The 22,015-nt window shown below is 42.7% G+C and overlaps 1 protein-coding gene across 1 annotated transcript in view; it reads left to right on the top strand.

Annotated features, from left to right (window-relative positions):
* The window catches only part of DRP2 (dystrophin related protein 2), a 547,219-nt gene that overhangs the window by 99,934 nt on the left and 425,270 nt on the right, over positions 1-22,015 (top strand). The window contains exon 3 of the mRNA XM_078686308.1: positions 13,816-13,972. Coding sequence (XP_078542434.1) covers positions 13,816-13,972 — 157 coding nt within the window. The remainder of the gene's footprint in view (positions 1-13,815; positions 13,973-22,015) is intronic.

The following is a 22,015-nucleotide window of genomic DNA, read 5'->3' as shown; positions in this document are numbered from 1 at the left end:
TTCAAAGAGAAGCAGGTGATACTTTCACTCCTTAACGCTTCTTCAACACTGCCGCCTTCCACACTTTCTAAAAAAAATCAAAGAAAAACATAAAAAAACATGAAAAAATGGCGAAGACCAGATACACTAATAATGATTAAAATGTACTGTTAAAAAGTACTATTAAAAACAAGCATGCAAATTAAGCAAGGTAAATTGACTCCCTATGTGGGACAAAATTATATGTGGACTCCCAATCGATACAATATTGAATATTCTCATTTTTGTTCCTAATCATGATCACAGCTAAACATCGCTGAAGACAACAGTTACATACTTCATCACAAAAGATTATTCAAACTTTCTACCCCAAATGTACTGCCAGTTCTTCATCGCAGTTGTGTCCTATAGGGACTAATGTTCTATACTGTATGATTAGTTTTGACTCTAATCTCCGCAGGCATTGCACTTGATTGCCTCCCCTTTCATTGTGCTTAATCATATCTAGAACACAGAAGTTCAGTTAATTGGTATTCTGATTGTGATGACTTTGGAAATGTCGGGAAATCGGATATGTTTAATCTCCGTTTTTTATTGGCCGAAGATGTTCTAAAATTCTAATTTTTGCTTTGTAGATTGTGCTGCGGATGTATGTCTTTTTACAGGGACAGAACAATGCGTACACTGCAAATTCTGTATTACATGTTGTGTGTTCTTTAATCTTGAAAGGTTGAGTGACTGATGATAATCTCACTTCCTTCATATTTCTGCTGTTTTTGCAGGCTTTGCAATTTCTACATGTGTAGAACCCCTGCATTCCAGGTATCCTTGTCTTAACAGGTTCTACTGCCTTACACAAATGGTCTTTTAATGATTTTCCCCTTTTGAACATAACTTAGGGAGAAATCCCCACGTATTCTGCTATATCAGGGTCTAAAGTGTTGAAATGTTGAACAAGGGACAAAAAGGCGCAAGGAAAGTGAAAATGTGATGACTTAATTGTCGTCCTTTGAATTTATTTAGTCAATGTTAAATTCAATAAGATAAATATTTGTGTCACATTGTGCTTATTTAATTTATAAATTAATTTGAATGACACATTCAATGTCCACATATTAACACATTTCTCTAGAGTCCTCCTAGAGTCGGGAGTTTGTCTGGCGGACACCGTCCGAGTCTCCTGTCCTTCGCCCTTCTTACTCCTGAGCAGATGATCCAGCTTCTGGACAACACCAAATCGGGCTCCCCTTTAGACCCCTGCCCGCTTAAAGTCCTGAAGGCTTGTCGGGAAGTGGTTATTCCCCCCTCTCATGAATGTCATGAATCGTGTGATCTCGGAGGGAGTGTTTCCCTCTTTATGGAAGATGGCGGTTGTTAAACCTTTTCTTAAAAAGCCCACATTGGATCCAGGGGTTCTGAAAAACCTCCGCCCCATTTCACTTCTTCCTGCCCCTGCAAAGATGCTGGAATCTCACCTTACTCGACACCTTAGTTCTTTCCTTGGGGACTCTGCCCTCCTGGATGTCTCCCAGCATGGCTTTAGATCTCATAGTACTGAAACCGCCCTTACTGTAGTTGTCAACAACATCCGCTCCCAGGTCGATAAGGGCCATACTACTCTCTTGGTCCTGCTAGACCTGACGGCGGCTTTTGATACACTGTCCCCATCTATTTTGGTCACCCGTCTCAGGGATATAGGGGTCGGAGGTCCTGCACTGAGCCTTCTGGCTTCCTTTCTTAATGAAAGGGAACAGAGAGTGAAGTTGGGCCAGTTTCTATCTGCCTCTAAGCCTGTGCATTGTGGGGTCCCCAAGGGCTCTTCATTGAGCCCTACATTGTTTAACATCTATATGGCCCCACTTGCCCATGTAGTTAGATATTTTGGGCTGGAGGTACTGTCTTATGCTGACGACACCCAAATAATGGTCTCTCTCACGCAGCCCGTGAAGGACTCTGCCCTGAATTTCAGGAACTGCATGGAGGCTGTGTCTCAGTGGATGGTACAGAACTTCCTGAAACTAAACGGGGAGAAAACGGAGGTGCTGATCTTCGGGGGCAGTCAGGATATCTGGTCAAATGATTGGTGGCTGCCCTCACTCAGGGATTGCCCTCCTCCCCGCCAGTTTGCTAAGAACCTTGGGGTGCTTATGGACCCTGCACTTTCCTTTGACCGTCAGGTCAGCAGTACTGTCTCCACCTGCGGCATTATCAGGGTTCTCAGAAAGATTGCCCACTATCTCTCCCCTGATGCCCGGAAACAGGCCACTGTGGCATTAGTTTCCTCAAGATTGGACTATTGCAATGCCCTCTATGTGGGCATGAATAAGAGCCTTATCCATTGTCTTCAAATGGTCTAGAATGCGGCGGCGAAGATGGTTCTAAACCTCCCTAGACTTGCCTCGGCCTCGTCAGCCCGGAGAAGCCTACACTGGCTTCCCATTCAGTCCAGGATCTCTTTTAAGATTCTCTGTCTTGCCTATGGGGCTCTTCATGGTACAGGTCCAGGGGGGATCAGGTCACTTGTTCCCCCCATCTCCCCTAGCCGATCCCTTCGTTCTTCTAATAAAAATATCCTTGAGGTTTCTAGGTTTGTAAGAGCGAAATGGGGAGGCAGAGCATTTGCCTCGGTTGTACCCAGGTTATGGAACTCTCTCCCCCCCGAACTCTTAGGGCAACCTTCCCTTGCTCTGTTCGGCAAAGCATTGAAAACCTGGCTCTTCTCTGAAGTATATCTGTAATAGCCTACATCGGTGGACTACATATTAGATGACCTGCTTCGGCGCCTTGATGCCCTTGGGCTAAGTTGTGCGATAAAAGATTCCTTTCATTCATTCATTCATTCTTTTTGTTTATGGTTTATCACGACATCCGAAGCCTGTTTTCACTTTTTGTCATTGTTAAACATCACATGTTTATTTAAACCAATCACGATCCACTAATGTTACTTGTGACCAAGGGAATCTTTCCCGAAATGCGTCGAGTGGATTTGCCTATGGATTTTGCTAAATAAAAGACTGCTTTTGAAGCTAATTAGCGTTTGTGTGATACTGTATCCAGTGTATGCCATTGGGGAAGTGCAGTGCTTTTTGGAACTTATATTCAAGGTTCACCACCTTAACACGAACCACTGTCGGAAGCGGAAGGGTCATGGCGCTGTTCGGCGTCCTCTGAACACAATGAATCTGAATATATATATATATATATATATATAGGTGTGTGTGTATATATAAATATATATATATATATATATTCACTGAAAAAACCATAGGTTATAGACTATATATAGTTAGGAATTAGCATTTACAAAACCTTGAAAATTCACTGAAAAAACCATAGGTTATAGACCATATATCGTTAGGAATTAGCATTTACAAAACCTTATTTTACTCACACAAAACCATTGAAATTCCATATATAGTTAGTTGCACTAACTATATATCGCGCACCCGCAATCCACTGCTGATGATGTCACATATTACATCATTCATGACATGGTCAGTGACATCACTGATGACATCACTGATGACATCTCAAATGACATCACTGATGACATCATCCAGTGACTGTGTGTTTCTGTAAAGTTTAAATATGTTTTACATATTGAAGAATGAGTAGATGTATAAGTGTCTGGATGAAGCATTTAGTAGGTGGGTGACTGACTGTATGAGTGAGTGATTAAATGTGTCTCACTGAGTGCATGGGTTAGTGACTAAACTGTCTTAATTTGTGCATTATTATGTCTGTTGTTCTGTAAACTGCTGCATGTGTTGATCAGTAACTATATGAGTAACTATATGGGTTATTAATTGATTGTCCAAGTATTTGTATGGGAGACTGAGTGTATGTGTGGCTGGCTGGGAGATGTGTGACTCTGTGCAGATCAATGTGTACTTGTATCAATGATTGTATAAGAGAGTAAGTATGTGTTAGTATATGTTTGAAAATGTAAGGTACTCTATGTTTAACTGTATAGATTAGAAAATGGAAGTGTGATTGATTCTTTACAGGACTGACTAGGTGTGTGAGTAACTCCATGGATGAGTGGCAGAGTGTGAGTGTCTGTATAGGTGTATGAGTGCATATGATAGTGTTGTAAAGATGAGTGATTGTATGTATGAATGATTGTATGGGTGAATGAGTGAATGTGTGTGTAGACGTAGGAATCAGTGAGTGCGTATGTAGTAACTAGTATTGGTGTGTCAATGGTTTCAAAAATTATACTCTGTATTTAACACTGGGTGTAACAGAGGTTATATTAAAGTGTGAGGAGATGCATTGTATTGTCACATTAATGATATCATCATTGATGTGACCATTGATGTCAAATGAGATATCATCAGTGATGTCATCAGTGATGTCATTTGAGATGTCATCAGTGATGTCATCAGTGATGTCACTGACCATGTCATGAATGATGTAATATGTGACATCATCAGCAGTGGATTGCGGGTGCGCGATATATAGTTAGTGCAACTAACTATATATGGAATTTCAATGGTTTTGTGTGAGTAAAATAAGGTTTTGTAAATGCTAATTCCTAACGATATATGGTCTATAACCTATGGTTTTTTTAGTGAATTTTCAAGGTTTTGTAAATGCTAATTCCTAACTATATATAGTCTATAACCTATGGTTTTTTCAGTGAATTTCAATGGTTTTTTAATAGCAAATATCATAAGCTGTCGAATGTCAAGTACGTGGTAAGTAAAAACATTTTCGTGTTTATGCACACTGATCTGCTTTGAATGCTGCCCCCCACCCCTCATTTCTATTAGGAGTACTCTCTCTTTGCAGATAGTGAAGGGTAGTTAACGCAGGCCTTTGCCCCCGTTGTAATCCGTCGTGCCTGCTTCTCTCTCCATTTGATTGATTGTTCTCTTTGGTTCATTCTCTATTTACAAACAAGCACAGAGTCGCAATACTCTGTTTAGTCTTTGCAGATAGCGAGAAATCGTGTAAAGAAACAAAAGGAATCGAGCAAAATCAGTAGGCCACTAATGGGATCTCTTTTTGACCTCGCTAAAATAGAAACATTAAGAACAACCTGTTGAAAATAGCAATGTGTATGTACATAAGCGGCGTCCATTTGTGTTCACAGTACCCCTTGTTGATTGTTTGAATCGAGCATTGAATTGTTCGAAGTTGGTTCTCTTAAGGATCTTCTCTGCCTGCAAACGAGGAAGAATAGGAATATTCTCTCTCCCTTTGCAGATAGTGAAGGGTAGGTAACGCAAACCTTTAACACGTCGTGCCTATTTCGTTCCTCATTGATTGATTGTTTGCCCAAACATTGACTGTTTGGGAATTGGTTCTTTTTGGAGGTATTCCCTGTTTGCAAATATACGTAGGAAAATCTTTGCAAGTAGTGAAAGGGTAGGTAATGCGGACCTTTCTCCCCCGTTGTAATCTGTCATGCCTATCTACTCCCCACTGATTGATGCACCTGTTTCACCCGGACCATTTACTAGAGATAAGTCATCTGGCCCGACCAGAGAGCACCCCTAGTGAAAAGGACATATGCAATAATAACGAAGTGATCACTGTATCCTGTTAACAGAAACTTTAGCATGAAACAACCTGGAAAGAAAAGAATAGGAAAACGAAAATCAGTAGGACACTGATGAACTTTTTATTAAATAACAAACAAAGAAACGATAACAATACGTAATGATAAAACCTATTATTGTCCTAGAAACAAGAAACGTTAGAAGTAAGCCTGTAATAAGAAACCTGAAAACATCGCCCCTCACTGCCCCAAAACCTGTCTGTCCCACCGCCTGCCACGGCCAAATAACGGCAAACTGGGAAAGATAGAAGTCAGCAGACATCCGCCCCATTCTAGAAACTTCCAAAGGGCAACAGGTTTTCGGCTACGCCCAGTCGGAAGCAACACATATAAGGCGGGTCCGGCTGCCACGCCTCGGCCAGGAGATCATCACGTAGGGTGTAGCCGGAGGAGAGGCCGAGGCCAGCGGGACCCGGCCAGGGGGATTGACAACGCTGGAGAGTTGCAGGGGGGGGAATGTCCGTGTCCTCGACCCTCCCCTCTCTCTCCCAGTCCGGCCGCGGTGGCCCTTGACAGTTGCAGGTAGTCCCGCCACATTCTCTACCGGTCCGGCCACCAACGGCCGGGGCCGATGGGATCCGGCTGCAGCCGATAAACCAAGGAACCCGTTCATGGGGCCAGAGCAAGGGGCGTCCGGCCGACATCCACCGGAAGCCCGGCCCGAAGACGGACGGGACATTTCTTCTTTCTTCAATAATGGCTTTGACAACACTGGGGGGGATGTCGTGCACATGCCTCCGACCCCCCCCCCCTCGTCCTCATCGCCTGGTCCGGCCATAACAAATCTCAAGCGAGACGCCGTGGGGTGCACTGGGAGGGAGAGACGGTGCGAACAGGCCTCTCCCGCCTCCCCAGTGGAGGCTTCCCACCTGCACCCTCAGCGCTCCAGGCGCCCGGAAAAGGGTTCTTCCACTGTGGCGATGCTGCACCGTCTCGCCCGGCAGGGTGGAGCCCGTCCGCTCATTTGACCCCGCGATCGCCAGTAGCTACCAAACTCTCAAAATGGCGGTCGACCTGGCAAGAGCGGGCCCAGCATAAAGAAATGGCCCGGTCACTGGTTGACTCCACCACCGTAGTCCTCCACGACCTTGAAGATTCTAGAGGAGCCGCGGGAGTCTTCGACCCCCGCAGACACCCCCGATGGGGAATGACTGCCATGATCGCCCGTGGAGTGACGAAACTGTATCCGCGGGACGTCGGCGCTCCCATGCTGGCGCCAGCCTCACTTTGAATGACTAGAATCCTGCAGACCTCAGTTCCGGTGAAAGCACACTGTGACCCGGTAGGAAAAATTGTTGCACCCCCTCCCCTTTTTGACTGATAGTTCAAACCACCGATCCTTTCCTTTGCCCTTTTACCAGAACTTTGGACTGCCTCCCCCTCTTTTACATTTTCTAGAGAAAACAAAACATTAACCACTACATTAGCATAGCAGTTGACACCAGAACTGTTTTCAAATTGAAAACCAACAACATCTTCAACAGAATCCTTTTTGTTTCTGCTGTGACCCTGCTACAGCACAGGCATTGTCCCCAGCAGTAATTCTGCAATGCCGGTAAGAATAGCTGTGGTGCCTACTGGACTCACTCACCCCCGCGGCGCCCCACACCGTTATTTGCTGGGCGGCAACTTACTAGACATCACCTTCGTGACATCCAGATTTCAGCGCTTTCTGCTGCCTTGAAACTATTCGCACAACAGACCGCTACTGACAATCCACCCCCCGGGACGCCCCACGCCGGATACCCAAATCAGTGCGGCACCCAGGCAACATCTTCTGAATTTTCATAATTTGAAAGAACTAGTAACATGTCCTCATCAGGAATTTCCTCATGAAAAGTCTGCAATGATGATTCTTGTAACTCTATGGTCTCCAAACATTCGATAAATTCGCCATCAAGAGATTGATCAAAAAAATCATTCAAGTCATCTCCTCCTTGTGAGAATATTTCATTATTGGTGCTGTCAATTTCAATAAATGTATTGAATAATTCAAAAGAAATTGCCACGGTCTCTTCGTTGTTTAAATGTTTTTACTGTTTTTGTTTTGTTGTATATATTTATAAGTTATTAAAGTTTTATAATCCTACTACTTTGTTGGAGTGCTATATATTTTTAATGTGACACATAAATGTAAAAACTTTGATGTACAAAGAGTCATCCCTGGAATCTTCCGCTTCAGGCTCGGTCCCCTACCCAATCACAATACAGGATGGTTTTCAGATAGTAGGAACACGTGTGGTGTGACGGATCTCATCGGGTGTGGGCCTTGATCTACTATAACTCCTTTGAAGAGGGGTGATTCTTACAGCTGGGGCCATAAACTACATCTGCAGGGCTAGCTGATAGCCTGGACAATCGGACACAGAGGGAGAGGAGTGTCAGAGGGTGCGGTAGTGAATAGGGCGAAAGGGAGGTGTCGGGCGGGCACAGAGTGTGATTCTCAGGGAAGAGCAGCGCAGATGGGGGGGAGGTTTATTGCCCATGCATAAGACAGAGAGCGGGGGTGACCAGTGCCTGGGGAAGATGCTTGCGAGGGTGGGGAGCCATGCTACGAATCGACAGCGTGCAGAGAGTGGGTCTGGTCAAGGCATCTAAAATGGCTGCCGTGCACGACAAAAGTGTGGCATTTCAAAAAAGGCAAGATGGCGCAAACAATGTTTTTCAACACTTCCTCATTTCCTTCGAATCGAACGTTAACAGACGTTGGTGCATATTACCAAAGTTAAGCGATATTTATCGCTAACGATGCTTACCAATTAATTTTTTACCGCTAAGCATCGTCAGAAATTATCGAAGATAAACCTTGCTATTATCAAGGTTTATCGCAAATGCGATAAAAAACGGCCGCAATGCATGAATATCGCTAAAAAGTCAGCGATATTCATGCATTACCGAGCTAATGCTCTTAGCCATGTTATCCACCTCCCATTGGATAACATGGCTAAGAACTGCTCAGGGCAGGTGTTAGTTTTTGGAGATATTCGCCCTTAGCGCGAATATCTCCAAAAGTTGGTAATAGGAGATATATATCTTGCATGTTGTAATGCAAGTTATTGTGGTATATGGAACTCATACCATAATCTCTCAGGAAAGCAGAAACTGATCCTTTTGGGACCGCCTGAGAAGGCCTAGGGGGTGAGGGGTACTCTACTTTGCCCCCTTTTCACGTTCCGAACTATTTTATTTTACTCTCTTCTGTAATTACACAAAATAGCAGCGATAAGATGCATCAGAGACACACAGTGAGAGAAAGGAGGCCGGAGATGAAGAAGAGATGTCAAATACACATTGGAGATAATATAGTGGTAGAAGGGAAGTAAATATGAGTAAACTTACCATGTAACATAAAAATGTTGCACTCTATACTATAAGTCTCATTTTATACTACAATCACTTCGCTACAACCTCATAAATTAAAAATAAAAATGAATAATGTCTCAAACAATTTTTGATTTCTAAATATAAATTTATTCTTCTGAATTTTCTAAATTTGAAAGAACTAGTAACATGTCCTCATCAGGAATTTCCTCTTCAATCATCTCATCTGGAATCTCCTCATTAAAAGTCTGCAATGATGATTCTTGTAACTCTATGGTCTCCAAACATTCGATAAATTCGCCATCAACAGATTGATCAAAAAAATCATTCATGTCATCTCCTCCTTGTGACAATATTTCATTATTGGTGCTGTCAATTTCAATCAATGTAGTGGATAATTCAAAAGAAATTGCCACGGTCTCTTCATTGTGAGCCATTTTATTTTGAAATTGCTTGCTGTAAATTGCAGAAAAAAATAATCACTTTCATTTATCGTTTTTAGTAATACATAATATAAAACTAACTTTATCAAGTATTTAGTATAACAGAAGGACTGCAAATAAATAACAGAAAACATTTTTCAAATTATCTTCAAGTGTACAACATAGTTCCCCTTACAAATTAACAACTCACCTTTTTAAAAGTAGGAGAAGTGTTAGTACTGTGTAAATCAAACACCAAAAATTGACCACCAAAAATTCCTCACAAATGTACCTCAGACAGTAGTATCACAAAATGGCTGTGGTTTCCTCTCATTTGAGATATATACATAACCAATTAACTTTCATCACACACAAATACAAAACCAAAGTAACATTTTAATTGGTTCTAAATTTCAACACTTTCAAATGTGTTTTCCCCATGCAATTTTCCATAGGACATTTACATACGTCTACAGCCTGAATGGCTGAACGGAATTACACCAAACTTGGCAAAATGGTACATCAAACCTAAGAGGTCAGGGAGGATCTACTATGCCCCCTTATGGTCATTTGCCCCTTCGCTTTGGCCTCCTCTTGTCTCTCGATCCTACCGAGAGACAAGATGGCGGCCGCTACGGACTGTTTGGAATGTTTACAGACGCCGGAGAACCAATCAGCTTCGCAAAGCTCCGTAACGCGAAAAGTACGCGAAGCGGAGCGCTGTTACAGATATATATCTTTTTTTGAACGTTAATTTCTCAAAATCCACTGGAGCACATATATTGAGACCTAGCAAAGGCACATCGGGCTACCAGTCCCTAATATTTTGCCAAGTTTCGTGCAAATCCATTCAGCCGTTCGATTATTATTATTATTTTTTTTTTTGCCCCGCGGGGCCCTTTTAAAACCTCCACGTCAAACCTAGGGGGTCAGCGAGGATCTACTATGCCCCCTTATGGTCATTTGCCCCTTCGCTTTGGCCTCCTCTTGTCTCTCGATCCTACCGAGAGACAAGATGGCAGCCGCTACGGACTGTTTGGAATGTTCACAGACGCCGGAGAACCAATCAGCTTCGCTTCACAAAGCTCCGTACCGCGAAAAGTCCGCGAACCGGAGCGCTGCCCGGCCCGCTGTTACAGATATATATCTTTTTTTGAACGTTAATTTCTCAAAATCCACTGAAGCACATATATTGAGACCTAGCAAAGGCACATCGGGCTACCAGTCCCTACAATTTTGCCAAGTTTTGTGGAAATCCATTCAGCCGTTCGGGCTAAAAGTGAGGCCAACCGCCCTATGGAAAACTCAATGTTAAAAACACGTTTTGGGACCCCCCTTTTTTCTCGGCCCCCCCTTGACGAACCCCCCCCAAATTTCCAGGGGCTGCTCAGAAACAAAATGTTCCATTTTCCAGAAAATTTCAGCCAATTCCGTCCACAAACGCCAAAGTTATTAGACATAGAATTTTCAAAAATCCCATAGAGAAAAAATCCTAACTATATATACCTACTGGCGACCGCCAGTAGGTAATATATAAATATGTATATATATAGATGTGTATATATATACATATATATATACACAGACACATATGCACAATAAATTACAAACTATATAAAATAAACGTGAAAAATTCTAAAAGACATACTCTTTTAAGTACACATAACATTATAGATTACATATTACAAAGATTTATTAATAAAAAGAAGATAATGATAATTGTACAGAAACATAATAATAATACAAATCTAAATACTATGAACAAAACTATAAATGTGTAGGAATAATATATATGCAATTCCCACTCCAATCTCTGCAAAAGTAGGGAAATTGTTGGACTCCAGAGGGGTAGCATTTACTATTCCCACTCCAGTCTGTGTAACAGTAGGGAAAGCGTTGAATTGCAGAGGGGTAAAATGTACAATTCCCACTCCAGTCTGTGCAACAGTAGGGAAAGAGGTGTACCTATTACTGTTCCCACTCCAGTCACTGCAACAGTAGGGAAAATGTTGGTTTGCGTAGGAGTAGAATTTTCTATTGCCACTCTAAACAGTGCAACATTAGCGAAAGCATTGGATTCAGGAGGGGTAACATTTAGTTTTCTGACTCCAGTCTGTGCAACAGTAGGGAAAGAGTTGGATTGTGGAGGAATAAACTTACTATTCCCACTCCAGTCAGTGCAACAGTAGGGAAAGGGTTGGATTGCAGGGAGTTCCAGTCTGTTCACTTTAAACAAATAACATTTTCTAACAACTACATTAAATAAAAACAAATACAAATATTTAAATTTATAATGCATATATATATATATATATTTATTTAAATTAAAATAAATTACATATTTATTACAATGTTTAGTAATCATTTTAAATTAAAACAAATACTAATGATATAATTAAAATACCACACTATATTTTCACAGTTATAATAACTAACACATAAAATGTCATTTACAATTAAAAAGAACACAAATAACACATAACATAATAAATAGCACATTATTTAAACAATAAATAACTATTTGTATGTGCATTACTTAAATAACTTCCTACCATATACCTCTACAAAGTAAACACACACCAAAAATGTTTCCTAAAATTATAATAATTGCAAATTTTTACATAGTTAATTATCAATTAAACAATTAATAGTAAATAACAAATAAAATAATTATATTTAAGTAACTTCCCACCCTTTATCCCTACAAACCCAACAATGTGCACATAATATATATTTTAAAAAATCCTCCTAATTACTTAATTTACATAATTATTTATCAATTAGACAATTAATTACAATTAACTAATAATACATGAAATATATTTAGGTAACTTCCCACCGTTTTACTCCTACAAACACAACAGCCCGTAATGCATATAGCTGTGTCTGAACTGGGGTGGTGAAGTGAGCTAAAGGACGATGATGGATTCAAGCCAGATTTGTGACTGGGGGTGAGTGTCCGAAAAGTTTCAGTGCTCCGTCCATCATCTCCATGTGTTTGCTTCGCACCTCATATATAACTTAAGACATTTCTTAATTACATAATTCACGTAATTAATTACCAATTAAATAATTATGAATACTTTACATTAATTATTATAATTCATTTTCATCACACATTTACCCCTACAAAAAACACAACTCACACAAAAATATTAATAAAAAATGAATTACACATGTTACATAATTAATTATCAATTAAATACGTATGAATAATTTCAAATTAATTATTAAATAATTATAAGTAGTTGACTTCCCACTCTATACCTCTAGTGCCTCCACAAGCTGCACCTAAAACTTAATGTATTTTTTTTTAAATTACCCAATTAACATAACTATGTGTCAATTAAATATTTCATATTAATTAATTATTAATTATAATTAATTTACTTCCCACCGTGCACCCCTATAAACCCCACAACACACTACGGCACAAACAATACAAATAACCTATTAAATTAAATTTAAAGACAACTAAAAAGTAAGAAACTGTATTAAAAAACATTAACAATAATTTTATAGACAACGTACAATATATACAATTCAAATATATTCTAAATAGATAAAAATATTTAAAATCAATATTATTAACAAGAATATTTTTGCAAACGATGTTAACAACATACATATTTTTAGCATAGAAATTAATAACATAGTGGCCCATTACTGTGTCAGTTGGCTGAGCTTCTGACCGACATCGTAGCGAAAACGGGACCGCCCAACACTGAGTCGGCGGTTCCCCTTCCATTATTATGGTCCAACCGCCTTCACGGCGGTTCAAAAGTGTATTTTATTTATTGCGGCTTGTGCTGGGGCTTGCAGCATGAGGCGGATCTGAAAAAATACACCTTTAAAACATCCATGCACCGGTGCCTGCCACACAATGCATGGATGTTTGGGGGGACCACAGGTACCCCCAGGCCTCATAGCGGAGGCCGCTGGGGGATGGGGGACCTACTAGGAGGCTCCAAAGTCACTTTCCGATAGCCTTTTCATGTCGGCCTTTCCATGACATCATAATCCTAATGCCATTTGGGTATTATCTGACCGACCAACACCCCAACTGGATGTCCGATCCTGCCGGAGGTGTCAGTCTAACCCCCAGGCCTCAGCGGTCTGACCGACTGCATCGTAATGCGGAGGTCAGACCACTGATTTGGATTGTCAGATGGACCGCCACTGAGCACAGGTCAGACCACTGAGTTGGATTGTCAGATGGACCGCCACTGACAGCGTGTCAGTGGCGATCAGTCCGACATCGTAATGGCCCCCATAGATATTTTTAACATTGATATTGCTTACCTTAAAATGGATATTTGTGATCACGATATTTGAAACTCGATATTTCTGCTCCTTGATATTTTTCCGATATTTTGTTTGAAAACCTTTCAGGATATTGACTTTGATGGCTTTGATGAGCAAGAGCCTGTGCAAGTTTTATTTTTGAAAGTGATTTTGGCAGACTTCTTATGAAATAAATAATTTTGCTTTCCCATTGTCTTCCCTTGCCATTCTACCCATCACCAGGGCTCGTCTGGAGGCCTTTTCTGACCACAGTGCAAAACTGCAGCCTCCACTGCAAGAGATTGTTGATTGGCTCGGCCAGAAGGATGAAGAAATGTCAGCACAGTTACCGCTACGTGGGGATGTCCTCCTGGTGCAACAAGGGAAGGAGAAACACATGGTATGTTGCAACGATTCCTAAGACAAACTAAACTCTGCAGTGATAATGTTTTACTGTAAAACTTTGATAATTGTGGTTTGAGTGTAAATGGCAACTAAAAACCGAAAATACTGCGTCAATTTCCTGGTAAACAATTGTAGATACAAAGTTAGGCTCGTTTACTGTTGATAAATGCATACATACTCCAACACATCTCTATGTCACACGCAATAAGGTTCTAAAATACTGTCATACTGTCATCAGGCCAATCTTTTTTACAATCACTATCACTGACCCGAACACTTTCTAATCGCTCACAAGCTGCCTTACACCTCATTTAGAATGCTTCAGGGCATTACCCAAACTTTTAATTACCTGAACAGAGCTTGCCTCTACCTCCCAAGAAGCCATCACTCACCAAGTGTAGCAGTAAGATGTAAATATCCCAGACTCACTCTCTTCTCAGCCCTTATTCCAAAAAGGTTGAAATGTCCTGCTCACACTGAGCGTGGTTCCTCATATTACATTGACCACTCACAACTAACTCCTGCAGGATTGCTCAGTGAGCTGAAAGTTCGCCGTTGACAAATGTCAAATGTCTGAATGTTGCCAGTGCTAATTTCAGAAAGGCTGACTCCACTGCCCATACTACAGAGGTCAGTACATTGTGTACCATACGTTGGTTAATGGCAGGTAATGTGCTTTGAGAAAGTGAATGTGAAGTTTCTTAATGGAACCGAACTTCTCAGGGTCACCAGATCTGAATCGGTGGGTTTAGTAAGACAACAAAAAGTAGGTTGGTGTTCTCCCTATACAGAGAAGGAAAGAAAGGCACTTTTGTATGCTACTGCCCTGAGGTAGCTCAATGCATTATACTGAGTTTTTTTCTTCCTTAGCCATTATTTGGAGCACATAGAATGAAACTGTTTCCAAAGGTCAATGTAGAGCACCAGTATAGATCCCTAGGAAGTGACAGAAGCAATCAAATTGAGGAGGGTGTTTTATCTGTTGACATCTTCTCCAGTTGAGGTGTAGACATCAGACCTCAATACCAATTCATCACCCTATATATTGCTAAGGATAATATCACTTCGGTAATATGGTATGTCAAGAGCAGAAGAGCAAGCAGGCCGTTCTAGGACTGTTGTAGAAAAGACCAGATTATCAACACCACAGAGACCAAGATCCATATGTAGTCTTCTGTCTCAATGCTTAAAGAAAGATGAAACAGAACCAATATAGGTTCACTCGTGAGGCCAACACCTCTGACATTGCAACTTGGGCCCTAATTACGAAGTTGGTGGAACCGCCACCGACAGGCTGTTGGTGGCGGTCCCACCAACAATCAGGCCATCAGTCCGACTGCCACCGCATTAGGATGCAGGCAGTCGGACTGCATCAATTCAGCGGGAAGACCGCAGCCTCCGACTGGATCGAAGGCAGTCAGAATCGTATCCCTCACATTGCACCGCAGTAGGAAATGCAATGTCCTTTTCCCACTGCCTTTTCCTGGCAGACAGAAATGGACTGGGGGGGCGCCATACAAACAGCCGCAGTCGGTATTGGGTGTACCTGCCAGGCGGTGATGTGGGGAGGGGCAGGGTGGGGGGTAGTTATCTATGGATTACGGAGCTTTACAGGTAAGTAAGCATATAAATAAATAAAACGAATTTCGTTGCGTGCACAGCATCGCATTTGGGGATGCTGTCAGAGAGCTAATAAACAACATAAATGGTTCGACTCTAACTGTTCAAGAGCCCACAAGGCACTTAAACAGGCATTGTCTTGTACCCCGAGAGACACGCTCACTATTGTCAAACTGAGGAAGGAATATAAGTTAACCATTATTGGAAGGAAAAACGCCGTAAAAAAGGAAGCATGGGATAAACTACTCTTCGCGGAGGTATTGCGTGACAGCAGTCAGTTCTGGGCCATAATCAATCAACCCTTTTTCTCTGACTCCGATATTTCGGTTTTGAACTGCGTCATCCCTAATGCTAAATAGCTTCTCCATTTTAAAGAAGTCAATGGTGACTTAGACACTAGCTCCCAAGGTCTTCCCCTGGCGGCCTCTGAGCTTGATCCTCTACTCTTCAGTTATGATGAAGTGGAGAAAGCAATCCTAATCCTAGAGACTTCGAAAAATAAGGCGCCGGGGCCGGATGGCGTACCGGACGACCTTTACAAACACTCATCGAAACTTTGGGCAAAGGTGTTAACTAATGTCTTCCGCGCCGCCAATGGAAACACTTTCCCTTCCACCTGGGCCACCTCAATCATTGTGCCAATCTTTAAAAAGGGCCAGCGGGATGGCCCTGCGTGTTACAGGCCCATTTCCCTCTTGGACTCTGCGATTAAGATTCTAGGCAGAGTTCTATTGCTCAAGTTAAGGGTCTACATACAGAGAAGTGGGGGCCTTTCAAACATCCAATACGGGTTCAGAGAGAAAAGAGGCACCTTGGAACAATGTTCCAACCTGCACCTCCTAATTTCTAAATACACGGTAGCCAAGTAGGGGTCTTTATTATTGGCATTTATGGACCTCTCCTCAGCCTTCGATCTAGTAAACAGGGCCAAGTTGTCGTCAATCCTACTTGAAACTAGGATCGATCCATCACTTGTTAATTTTATGGCGTCCCTTCATCAGGACCTGTTTGCCTCGGTTAGGGTTACTAAGGAAGGCAGGTGTACAAGTCGTTTTAAATCATTGAAAGGAGTGCGCCAGGGCTGTATCCTGGCCCCCCTCCTTTTCACTATCTACATTAACGGCTTGGGAAAGTTTTTAGAGGAGGCAGGGGTGGATGTTCCGCGTGTAGGAGATGTTACAATACCTGCTCTCCTATACGCGGACGACGCAGTACTAATAGCGCGCACTGGCATCGGACTCAGAGACTGTGGGATCTATTTGGATCAGTTGGATTTAAAGATTAACGCAAAAAAATCCCATTCGATGGTGGTTGGCCTTAATGGTCATAAGTCCAAATCTAAAACCTTTGTTTGTAAGGGCGAGGTGGTTTCAAGGGTTGCCGTTTTCCATTATCTGGGGGTTCTCTTTGACGAGAGGGGTTCATGGCCCCCCCAGGTCAGGGCAAAAAGCATATCTATGGCTCAATCCACGTCCGCCCTTATGGGTTTTGCAAACAGGTTAGGGGCTAGGCCCATGGAGGCTCTTTTAAAAGTTTACAATACTAAATGCATTCCTATTGCCACCTATGGTTCACCTTTGTGGGGATATGTGCCCCAAGACAAGATTCAAAGAGTGGAAAATGGGTTTTTGAGAACCCTTTTGTCTGTCCCTAAGTCCTCTCCCACCTTTTCGATTCACTCGGAGGTGGGTCTGGACTATGTAACAGATAGGTTGAATTTGGCCCCATTAACATTCTGGGCAAAAACATGGCTCAACCACGAATTAACCCTGAACCATGCCATCCTGACTGATGTAATGGCTCTGGATTACGCCAAAAATATACCTTGGCTGGATTATTTGAGAAATGCCTTTATGCAGTTGGGTCGCCCGGAGCTCTTTCTGTTACCATCTAGTATTAGGAGGGAGGATGTTAACTGGATCAAGATTCATTTTTTAGATAGGGCAAGACTGGCTCGTGAGGAGCAGGAATTGGTGAAACCAACAGTCAGATCGCACCTCATGTTAACAATTTCCCCTTCTCTTGAGCCATACCTTAGTATTGTAACCAAACCCTTTCATAGATTTTTATTGTCCAAATTCAGATTTAATTTGATCCATTTTACCTTGGGTAGCTATCAATCATGGGCCAACCCAGAACATGGCCCACCTGTAACTGCGACTACTTCTCCCAACAAGATACAATGCATTTTATCATGTTTTGCGGGTTATACACGGACATAAGAAAAAAAAATGTGTTTCCGCTCCTGAGAGAGGCCGGGTTTCGCCAAGTCAGGCCTGCACTTATTTATCTCCAGTTGTTGAGTAATACCCGCATTATTTATTGCGTGGCCAGTTTTTCAGTGGCGGCATGTAGAATTAAAACAAAAACTGTGTCATCAAATGCTCTATCTTAATCAATCGCATTTTTTACGCTACCTTATTCCTGACTAAATGTATGGCTTCTATCTACAAGGGTTTTGCACTATTTTGTAAATATATGAATTGTCTGTTTTTATGCATGCTTGTAATTTTCATGCCTTATATGATTTTAACTAATCGAATAAAGTGTATTTGACCGACTGACTGACATAGATTACTACCCCCACCCTGATCCTCCCCCTCCCCACGTCACCACCCGGCCGGTACACCGACTACCGACTGTGGCTACATACAGGGCCCTTGTCCCCAGTGGCCCACTGCTAAGTGGCCCGGGGGGCACATCCAAGCACCGTGTGCCAGGTACCACATGGTGCCTAGCAAATGGTGCATGGATGTGCACAAAGAGGCCTTTTTCATGGGCCACAGTACAAAAGAAACACTTTCCGACTGTCACCACGGTGGACAAATAGTAATTGGGGGACCGCCACCTGCCTGTCGGGCTGTCCCCGGACTGCTGTGATGGTGGGCGGCAGTCTGACCTAAATTGTTATCCCCTTTACCTTGTCATTCACAACAGACATATTCTGCCCCTTATATAAATATTGCACTGGGCCAGCAATTAGAGCATCAGTAGCAAATTGGGTTATACCGGAATCTACAAGACTACATGGGCTTGATGTGCCATTCCCAGTCAACGCAGAATATGTATATATTGCAACGTTGCTGCAATTAAAATACGGCTACCTATCATTTGTGCCTAATAGTTTAGGAACATTCAACAGACAACTAGTATTTGCATTTGAACTGATTTTATTAAAAAGTATAAATTTGGTAAACCAAGATACATTTTTAATGAATGCGGGGGACAAAGATATAATTAGATCTCTATACGCTTTTCAGAGCGTTTACAGTCATAACTATGCCTGGGTGAAATTTAATTACGCCGTTGTAATTCGCATTATATTTTATATTTCGTGTTACTCTTGTCACTGATACTGTGAGCAGCTGTGCTCTTATGTAAATGCTTCCTCTTGCTAAAAATTGAAGCAAGGCTGCATTTCGAGCTAAAATATAACACAAAATGGCGGATTCTGCAAAAGCAGATTAGCACTTTTCTAACACTTCTAGTCATGTTAATCAAGGGATTCAGACTAGAGGTATTTGGCTTTTTTTACAACATGCAATTACACATGAGAGATACGTTTTTTACTTGTTGTATTGTATTTTAATTGTTTTTTATACAAGTTTCTTTTAATCCTATATACAACTATTAAGTATATAATTATTACATTTGGTAATGCATGTGGTATTTATGTATGTATGTCGCATTTCTTTAGCACAACCTAACCAAAAAGCAGCAGAGCGCTGTACAGGGTCAAAGACAGCAGCATATGGAAATGCTGTGCTTAAAAGCAGGAGAAGTATTAAAATATACAGCAATGTAAAGCAAAGTATTATTGTAAATAATATTAGTAATAATAATAATATTAATTGCAACGGTGGAAATTTGTTGTTGATATACTTTAAGACAATATCCTAGATCAAGTTTTTGCCTGACCTCTCTGCCACGTTGAAGTAGTCTAAGCAAAAACTGAATCCCTTTTCAAAGTCAGCACCACGCAGACCAGTAGAACAACCATAAATTGCTAAAGTCCCAGTCCTACATGTTAAAAGAAAAATCCCCACCATTCTCCAAACTTCACCATAGCTCTGGCACCCAACCTACAGGCAAAAGGCGTTGAATACCTTCTATGACTATTCAAGAAAACGTGAATACTACCTTTTATTTGTGGCCCTGTATATTTCGTGCTAGGCCAGTGCTTATCACCTGTCCTTGGTTCTCTGCAGTAAGGAGACTCTTGGTTAAAAGTTGCACGTCTTGACAGGATTGTCCGACCTGGAGGCTGAAATTTAGAACAATGTGGTGAGAATAACCAGGAGAGACACCTGGACCTTGGAAGTCTAACCTGAGTCTTGTGAGCCCACAATTAAATACTCTGTAGCCTCTATTCAGCGGCTGATGTGGTGGCATCAGGTAGCTTTCTTCTCTTCAATCAATGATAGAACAGGAAAATATAGTTAAAAAGAACATGTAATTAGTATCCTTTTTGGAGGAACTAGTTTAAACTCCCACTTAAGCAGCAATATTTTCAAATGTACAATCAAATGTGGTATATGGTGTAATATACCAGTTGTCCAGCAGGTAGGTGCTTTAGCCTGCTCGCCTATTGATTTCCGTTCACCAGAAGCTAAGGGCTGATTCGGCCGCCCTTAGGGGGATGGTGCTCGACCGCCCTTGAACATTATAGGAGTAGTGCTCGCAGCCCGGTGGCAGAGGGCTCGCGCGCATCTGCTGGAGCGCTGATATTTTAACTTAAACCCTGGTCTCTTATGCTGATTACGAGCAATTTTATTTCTATTTCTTGCCTCATCCGTCCTGCTGACTGTAAGTAAGGACATCGCTTTTAACCTCCCCCCAGTGGCCCGCTGACTACGAGCCGCCACACTTACCTTCATAGTCCGCCTGAAGCCAGTCATCCGCGACTGCGGGCGCCATCTTGGGTTGGGTTGTCGGCCTGTCCCATCTTAGCCACACCCCCCTAGTCACACGGCTACTTAGGACCCTCCTCCCCTCCTCTCCAGCGATAGCTCGCAGCCCGGTGGCAGAGGGCTCGCGCGCATCTGCTGGAGCGCTGATATTTTAACTTAAACCCTGGTCTCTTATGCTGATTACGAGCAATTTTATTTCTATTTCTTGCCTCATCCGTCCTGCTGACTGTAAGTAAGGACACCGCTTTTAACCTCCCCCCAGTGGCCCGCTGACTACGAGCCGCCACACTTACCTTCATAGTCCGCCTGAAGCCAGTCATCCGGGACTGCGGGCGCCATCTTGGGTTGGGTTGTCGGCCTGTCCCATCTTAGCCACACCCCCCTAGTCACACGGCTACTTAAACGACCACTATGCGTCAGCGCAGCGGACGAGCGCAGCGGGCGCGACGTAGGCGCGCCGGAGTCGCGCCAGAGTTAAGCCCGTCTGCGCCCGTCTGCGGCCGGCCGGGGCAAGGGGCCATTACCCCTGGTCATCTTACCCGATATTCTTCAGCTGATCTTACTCTCCTACAAGGCCATTGGCCCCTCGACCCCCGCATTATTCAACGGACCATCAACATGGGCTGTCATTCTCCCTGTCGTGCCTGTCTACAAGGCTGCCCTCTTCCTATTGTTTCGCCTCCAGCTCTCCACTCATTGCCCATCCCTGACCCCCGTTCCCCCCCACTGTCCATTATTCTATTAAACACTAGGTCAGCCATTAGACATCACCAGGAACTATTCATACTTTTAGACACGGATAAACCCGATCTCCTACTCTTAACTGAGACATGGTTCTGTGAGTCTTCTCTTCCGTCTCTATTGGCTGCCCTTCCTTCGACCTATTACTCTATCCGTGCTGACCGCCCTGCCGGGAAAACGGGTGGAGGCGTTGCTCTTATTGCCCGCACTGATTTTCAGTTCCAGATTCTTCCCTCACCCCCCCTGGGAGGAATTGACCACCTTGTGGTCCGCTCTACCTCTTTCTCCCCTCACCTAGCCGTTGTGCTGGTTTATCGTCCACCCCAACCCACTCCGTCTTTTCTCCCCGCCTTTCAAGAATTACTTGGCACTCTGGCTGTTAATTATGCTTCAGTGTTGGTCCTTGGGGACTTTAGCTATTGGCCTTTGGACCCTAAGGAATGCGCCTCATCCAAGGAATTTTCCGAAACCCTTCTGTCACTTAATTTCACTTCCCTAGTCCACACCCCCACCCATATCCATGGGCACATTTTAGACCAAGTTTGGTCTCTCAACTGTCCCCTTTCTTCACTCACTGTTACTCCATGCACTTGGTCTGATCACTTTTTAATCTCCTTTTCTCTTAGCCTTTGTCCGACCAAGATACCTGTTCATACTAAAAACTCATGGGCTCGCAACTGGGGCAAGGTTAACTTGTCGGGCCTTACTTCTTCACTTCTGGCCTCCTCTCCCTCTCTGTCGGGCTTGGCGTCTGCAGCGCAAGCTAA

Source organism: Lissotriton helveticus, chromosome 4_1 (genome assembly GCF_964261635.1).
Source record: "Lissotriton helveticus chromosome 4_1, aLisHel1.1, whole genome shotgun sequence".
Taxonomy (NCBI): domain Eukaryota; kingdom Metazoa; phylum Chordata; class Amphibia; order Caudata; family Salamandridae; genus Lissotriton; species Lissotriton helveticus.
The sequence above is the reverse complement of the archived record's forward strand: the minus strand, read 5'-3'. Positions and strand labels throughout refer to the sequence as shown.